Source organism: Terrapene carolina, unplaced genomic scaffold (genome assembly GCF_002925995.2).
Source record: "Terrapene carolina triunguis isolate 2854851 unplaced genomic scaffold, T_m_triunguis-2.0 Scaffold249, whole genome shotgun sequence".
NCBI classification, from domain to species: Eukaryota; Metazoa; Chordata; order Testudines; family Emydidae; genus Terrapene; species Terrapene triunguis.
This window is the reverse complement of record NW_020664600.1, coordinates 1,223,241-1,231,058: the sequence shown is the minus strand read 5'-3', so window position 1 is coordinate 1,231,058 and position 7,818 is coordinate 1,223,241. Positions and strand designations below refer to the sequence as shown.

Below are 7,818 nucleotides of genomic sequence, written 5' to 3'. Positions count from 1 at the left end.
TGGGCTCGTGGGTTACAGTCCCAACTGCCCTTGGCGGTTCTGACATACATGGTGGGTGCAGGGGGCTCAGGCGCAGATCCTGGTCAGACTGCATCATAGGCAGAAGGCCACACCAGTCCCTATGGAAAGAGCAGTGCCAGGTGCTGCCTGGAATCAGGATCTGCTCCATATGGGTGATGCCAGCGAGCCCAGGGTGAATGACCGGCCTAGTGCTGACTCTGCACCCAGCTCACATGGCCAGTGTGTTGTCCTGCTGTGGGCATGGGCCCTTGCAGAGACCCAGCAGCTGCTATCTAGGGGTGGGGGGGAGGGGTGAGTTGGGCACAACAGGAGAAAGGCCTCTTTGTACAGCCAGTGGGAGTGGAGCCGCCTACAGCCAGTGCTGTGTGCTGGGGCTACTGGCCAAGGGCTTTTGGCTCCGGACAGGCAAAGGAGCAGAGGCGGGATGAAAACTCGGGGCCATGACCCCAGGGAGTGGGGTGGCTGGAATGTGCCTCCCAAGGCCCAGGCACAGACATGCAGCAAGGTCAGCCAGCGGCAGGGGTCATGCTTCCATCTGGCCAAAGACGGTCTTTCACCTTCATCCCAGCGCACACAGGGCAGGAGCCCGGGTTGCTGGGAGAGGGATGGTGCCCAGCGCAGGGCGGGCCCTGGAGCAGGGGGCTCAGCCCAAGCTGACGTCTCCCCGTTTGCCCCCAGAGAGCCAGCCCACAACATCCGATGAGACGGTGGTGGCAGGTGGCACCGTGGTGCTGAAGTGCAAGGTGGAGGATCCCGACGACTCCTCACTGCAGTGGTCCAACCCAGCCCAGCAGACGCTGTACTTTGGGGAGAAACGAGGTACTGTCAGCAGCCCCAGCTGGGCCTGGAAAGGCCCCGCTCGCCGCTCCTTGGGCCTCAGGCTAGACTGGCTGTGAGGGGAACAGGCTGCAGAGAGCATTCCTCAGCCTTTCCCCCTGCATGAGGGGTGGGGTGAGAGGGAATGGTGCCCCAAGGGAGGGGGGGGCAGCGGAAAGGGGAAGCAGTACTTCAGGGAAGGAAAGGGGGCGGAGGGAAAGTAGTGACCTGTGGAGGGGGGCATGGATGAGGTGCAGTAGTACCCTGCGAGGATGAGGGGAAGCAGTGCCCCATGGGGATGGGACGAAGGGAAGCAGTGCCCTGGGGGGGGAAGGGAAACAGTGCCCCACAGGGGGAGGGAAAGCAGTGCCCCATGTCGGGAGTGGAAACATTCCCCCGTGGGGATGGGGGGAGGGGAAGCAGTGCCCCATGGGGACGGGATGAATGGAAGCAGTGCCCCATGGTGGGAGGGGAAGCAGTGCCCTTCAGGCAGGAGGATGTGCTGCTGGGTTGAAATGTGACCTGGCGGCTCCTGCTGGCTCTCGGCCCCGGCAGTCGTACCCGCCCCTGCTGGTCAGCTGGCCGGCCAGCATCGCTAACCCCTCTCGCTCTGGCTCCAGCGCTCCGGGATAACAGGATCCAGCTCGTGAAGTCCACACCCAACGAGCTGGCCATCAGCATCAGCAACGTGGTGCTGGCAGATGAGGGCGAGTACACCTGCTCTATCTTCACCATGCCTGTGCGGACGGCCAAGGCCCTCGTCACCGTGCTGGGTGAGGGCTTGTGACTCCCTTCCCCTGGGGAACCCTCTCAGTGCCCTGGGTGACAGAGCCTGCTCGCGCACGGGGCCCAGTGAGTGTGATCCTGGCCTGGCAGCAGCCCGCCCGCTCCCCTCCCCCACCCTGCCAGCTCCTGAGCTGGGCTCCCTGCTGTCGCTGAGGGGTGGGTCCCCGGCCCCCAGATGCCTGGCCACAGCCCTTGGGGATGCTCCTGGGCTCCCCTCCAAGCTACAGGGCCTGGATTCTTCTCACAGCCCCAGTCTGAGCACATCCAGCCACTCCCACTCCGCAGCCAGTGGCAGAGCCCCCAGCCAGGGCTCCGTGTCTGGGCATGTCCATGTGTCTGCATGTGCCCATGTGTATGCGTGTCTGTGTGTGTCTGTGTATCTGGGTGTGTCTCTGCATATCCATGTGTCTGGGTATATCCGTGTGTCTGAGTGTGTGTCTGCAGATGGGAGAATAACATGAGGGGCAAAGGAGTCCAGGAGAGCTGGCTGTATTTTAAAGAATCCTTATTGAGGTTGCAGGAACAAACCAGCCCGATGTGTAGAAAGAATAGTAAATATGGCAGGCAACCAGCTTAGCTTAACAGTGAAATCCTTGCTGATCTTAAACGCAAAAAAGAAGCTTACAAGAAGGGGAAGATTAGACAAATGACCAGGGAGGAGTATAAAAATATTGCTCAGGCATGCAGGAGTGAAATCAGGAAGGCCAAATCACACTTGGAGTTGCAGCTAGCAAGAGATGTTAAGAGTAACAAGAAGGGTTTCTTCAGCTATGTTAGAAGCAAGAAGAAAGTCAAGGAAAGTGTGGGCCCCTTACTGAATGAGGGAGGCAACCTAGTGACAGGATGTGGAAAAAGCTAATGTACTCAATGCTTTTTTTGCCTCTGTCTTCACAAACAAGGTCAGCTCCCAGACTGCTGCACTGGGCAGCACAGTATGTGGAGGAAGTGACCAGCCCTCTTTGGAGAAAGAAGTGGTTCGGGACTATTTAGAAAAACTGGACAAGCACAAGTCCACAGGGCCGGATGTGCTGCATCCGAGGGTGCTAAAGGAGTTGGCGGATGTGATTGTAGAGCCATTGGCCATTATCTTTGAAAACTCATGGCGATCGGGAGAGGTCCCGGATGACTGGAAAAAGGCTAATGTAGTGCCCATCTTTCAAAAAAGGAAGGAGGAGGATCCGGGGAACTACAGGCCAGTCAGCCTCACCTCAGTCCCTGGAAAAATCATGGAGCCAGGTCCTCAAGGAATCAATTCCGAAGCACTTAGAGGAGAAGAAAGTGATCAGGAACAGTCAGCATGGATTCACTAAGGGCAAGTCATGCCTGACTAACCTAATTGCCTTCTATGAGGAGATAACTGGCTCTGTGGATGAGGGGAAAGCAGTGGATGTGTTATTCCTTGACTTTAGCAAAGCTTTTGATACGGTCTCCCACAGTATTCTTGCCGGCAAGTTAAAGAAGTATGGGCTGGATGAATGGACTATAATGTGGATAGAAAGCTGGCTAGATCGTCAGGCTCAGTGGGTAGTGATCAATGGCTCCATGTCTAGTTGGCAGCCGGTTTCAAGTGGCGTGCCCCAAGGGTCGGTTCTGGGGCCGGTTTTGTTCAATATCTTCATTAATGATCTGGAGGATGGCGTGGACTGCACTCTCAGCAAGTTTGCAGATGACACTAAACTGGGAAGAGTGGTAGATACGCTGGAAGGTAGGAATAGGATACAGAGGGACCTAGACAAATTAGAGGATTGGGCCAAAAGAAACCTGATGAGGTTCAACAAGGACAAGTGCAGAGTCCTGCACTTAGGACGGAAGAATCCCATTCACTGTTACAGACTAGGGACCAAGTGACTAGGCAGCAGTTCTGCAGAAAAGGACCTGGGGTTACAGTGGACGAGAAGCAGGATATGAGTCAACAGTGTGCCCTTGTTGCCAAGAAGGCTAACGGCATTTTGGGCTGTATAAGTAGGGGCATTGCCAGCAGATCGAGGGATGTGATCGTTCCCCTCTATTCGACATTGGTGAGATCATCTGGAGTACTGTGTTCAGTTTTGGGCCCCACACTACAAGGAGGATGTGGAAAAATTGGAGAGAGTCCAGCGGAGGACAACAAAAATGATTAGGGGGCTGGAGCACATGATTTATGAGGAGAGGCTGCAGGAACTGGGATTGTTTAATCTGCAGAAGAGAAGAATGAGGGGGGATTTGATAGCTGCTTTCAACTACCTGAAAGGGGGTTCCAAAGAGGATGGATCTAGACTGTTCTCAGGGGTACTAGATGACAGAACAAGGAGTAATGATCTCAAGTTGCAATGGGGGAGGTTTGGGTTGGATATTAGGAAAAACTATTTCACTAGGAGGGTGGTAAAGCACTGGAATGGGTTACCTAGGGAGGTGGTGGAATCTCCTTCCTTAGGAGTTTTTAAGATCAGGCTTGACAAAGCCCTGGCTGGGATGATTTAGTTGGGATTGGTCTTGCTTTGAGCAGGGGGTTGGACTAGATGACCTCCTGAGGTCCCTTCCAACCCCCATATTCTATGATTCTAGGATATCCATGTGTCTGGGCGTGTCTGTGTGTCTGCATGTGTCCCTGTGTCTGTATGTGTCCGTGTGTGCACGTGTCTGTATGTGCCCCAGTGTTGTGTATACGTGTGCCTGTGTATCCGTGTGTCTTCTTGTGTGTCTGTGCCTGCCCTTTTCTCTGCGCCTGCCCTTGTCCTGCGCGTGCTCGGGAGCCATCAGGAGGGCAGTTCAGAAGGAGGGACGAGACGTTCTCTGTTTCTTGCCCCCTCCCCCAGGAATCCCCCAGAACCCTCAAATCTTTGGCTACGAGCTGCCCATCCGAGAGACAGAGACGGCCCAGCTGACGTGTAGATCCTCTGGCAGCAAGCCAGCTGCCCAGCTCCGCTGGAAGAAAGGCAACAAGGAGCTGCAGGGTAGGTGCTGGCTGCTAGGCTGCAGGGCACCAGGGCATACTGAGAGCCCAGCTCTGGTGAAGCAGGGTAAGGCCTGAACCTTGCAGCTTGGCCCGCAACGGAAGGGGAGAACCTGGCCCTGCTCAGTAAAAAGCTGAGGCTGCCCCAGCCCAGAGCCTTAGGCTGGGGCACTGCTGTCCCCGGGGCATAATCGGCCACTCCAGGCAGGTGGCACCTTAGCGAAGATCTTTCCCTGGGGCTGAGCCTGCAGAGAGGGAGCCGCCCCCCAGGGCCTGAGGTGGGCAAAGGGGTAAGCATCACCCATCTCTGAGACAGACAGAAAACAAAGAGTAAAACTCACGGTCCCTTTGCAGCATGGCCATGGGCAGCAGTGGGTGGCAGAGGGTCCTGCAGCATTGGGGTGCATTGTGAGTCTGCTAAGGGGGAGCAGGGAGGCGGCACAGAGCCCGGTTCGGTAATAATGAGGGCTGGGAAAGAGTGAGGAACCCTAGAGGGACCTGCCCCTGTGGGCCAGCGGCGACTCGGTGCCCAAGGCAACGTGTTGTGCCCTGGGGGGAAATGATCTGAGCTGAGCCCTAAGTCAGGGGCCAGCACTCAGTACACTGGAGATGCGGAGGCAGCTCTCGGGTGACCTGGCCATTGCTCAGACCAGCACTCAGTACACTGGAGATGCGGAGGCAGCTCTCGGGTGACCTGGCCATTGCTCAGACCCCACATGGGGGAATGTTGGGGCCCACCAGGGAGAGCAGGGCCAGTACAGTGGGGCTGTTTGAATCTGAGGACAAGGGTGGGAGGCAACTCAACGAGCTGCCCTGAGACACCAGGTCAGGCTCCAGCCATGCCTCCTCATACCACGACCAAGGGGATGCTCAGTGACACTGCAAAGGAAGACTGGTAACCACTATGCCCAGTACACTGCCTGTGCCATTCTCTGCCCTAAGGGGCCCCGGGGCCCCAGAGCCAGGATTCAGGACCAGTCAGACAGGCCAGGATAACTGGTGGAAGGACCATGCACCCTCCTGCAGGGCACCAGCTAACCACTAGCTGAGGTTCTCCCCTCACTAGCAGCACCTGTCCCTTGCTCTGAAGCAGCCGGTGAGGTGCAGATGGGGCCTGTGGGTGAGATGACTCACTCCCATGCACTGTGCAGGCCCCACGCTGATAGCACCTGTTCCTTTGCCCCCCAAAGGTGGGGCCCCCGAGGTGATGGAAGATTCCAACGGGAAAACCTTCACTGTCACCAGCCACGTTGAGTTCACCGTCACCAAAGAAGACAACGACGTGGAGGTGACCTGCACAGTGGATCATGAGTCCCTGCAGAACTCAGAGAGATCCACCAGCCAGAAACTGCAGGTCCACTGTACGTACAGGCCAGCCACAGCGAGGGAGGGGGAGGCATCCAGGGACTGTGCTCCGAGTGTCGCGGGAGCATGACGAGGTGCAGATGAGACTGAAAAGAGGCATGAGCCAGTGACCCGCCCTCCGCAGACACCCCGTGCCTCACATGAACACCCTGCCTATAGCTACACGTCACCCACGCCCACTCACAGCCCACCCCAACCCCCCACAGCCCACAAACCCCACACACAACAGACACAGCCCACGGCCTACCACACCCCACTGCCTGACACCCCCGACACACGGCCCACAGCTTACTACCTCCAACACAGCCCTCTGCCTACCCCCCACACACACAGCCCGCCGCCTGCCACCACCCCCCACACACACAGCCCGCCACCTGCCACCACCCCCCACCACAGCCCGCCACCTGCCACCACCCCCCACCACAGCCCTCTGCTGCCAGCCCCCACCACAGCCCTCTGCCTACCACACCCCAATACACAGTCCATGGCTTACCACACCCCCATACACAGCCCGCCACTAACCAATGCCACTCCCTCACCACCGAACAACACCCATGTTAAAAAGTGGGGAGGCCAGGTCTGGCTCTGGTGCCCCCCCACTTGTACAATGATTCTGGTGCCCTTACCCTATGTGCACACACAACCCACCGCTACCAACCCCTACGCACACAGCCCACTGCTAACCACCCCTGTCCCCACACACAGCCCACCGCCAACCACCCCCGGCATGTGCACACAGTCCACTGCTAACCATCCCCATGCACAAAGAGCCCACCGCTAATCACTAATATGCACACACACAGCCCACCACTAAACACCCCTTCACACGCATGCATCCCACCGCTCACCACCCCGTCCATACACACAGCCCACCACTAACCACCCCCTACGCACACACAGAGCCCACCGCTAGGCATGCCTTACACTCACACAGTCCACAGCTAACCCTCCCATGCAAACACAGCCCACAGCTAACCACTCAATGCACATACACATCCTACCACTAACCACCCTGATGCACATACAGCCCACTGCTACCCCACTATGCACACACAGCCCTCCGCTCACCACCCCAACACACACACACACACCCCACTGCTAATCATGCCTATGTGCACACATCCCACTGCTACTGTCCCTGATGCACACACAGCTCACTCCTAACTCCCCCGCCATGCACCACACAACCCACAGCTAACCATCCCTGCACCCAGACAGTCCACCGCTAGCGAGCCCCCACATACACACAGCCCACCGCTAGCGAGCCCCCACATACACACAGCCCATGTCTAACCATCCCCCATGCACACAGACTACCGCTAAGCCCCACTACATAGACACAGGTCACCGCTAACCCCACCCACGCACACACAGCCCACCGCTAACCGCTACTATGTAGACACAGCACACCACTAACCACCCTCCTACACACACACACACACACACACAGTCCACCACTCACCGTCCCCTATGTGCACACATCCCACCTCTAACCACCCCTACACACACACACAGCCCAATGCTAACCACCCCGTCCATACACAAGTCCACCGCTAACCAGACCCTGCGCTCAAACAGAGCCCACCGCAAACCATGCCCTACACTCACACAGCCTACAGCTAACCCATCCACACACACACAGCCCATCACTAACCACCCCTATGCACAAACCTTCTACTAACCACCCTCTACATGCACAAACAGCCCACTGCCAACCACCCCCGGCATGCACACACAGCCCACTGCTAACCATCCCCACGCACAAAGCACCCACTGCTAACCAATACTACGTTGTGACAAGTCCTCTGCCCGCCCCTCTTCCTGGGACCCACTGGCTACCCCAATAAAGCTCAGAGAGGCTTCTAGTTATGCAGCACCCGTGGCTTTATTTACACAAC

The 7,818-nt window shown here is 57.3% G+C and overlaps 1 protein-coding gene across 3 annotated transcripts in view; it reads left to right on the top strand.

Moving 5' to 3' along the window:
- The window catches only part of CADM3 (cell adhesion molecule 3), a 111,555-nt gene that overhangs the window by 78,962 nt on the left and 24,775 nt on the right, over window positions 1-7,818 (top strand). For all 3 annotated transcript variants that reach the window (XM_026657605.2, XM_026657606.2, XM_026657604.2), the window contains 4 exons: window positions 700-840; window positions 1,458-1,610; window positions 4,419-4,556; window positions 5,746-5,916. In XM_026657605.2, the coding sequence (XP_026513390.1) occupies window positions 700-840; window positions 1,458-1,610; window positions 4,419-4,556; window positions 5,746-5,916 (603 nt within the window). The remainder of the gene's footprint in view (window positions 1-699; window positions 841-1,457; window positions 1,611-4,418; window positions 4,557-5,745; window positions 5,917-7,818) is intronic.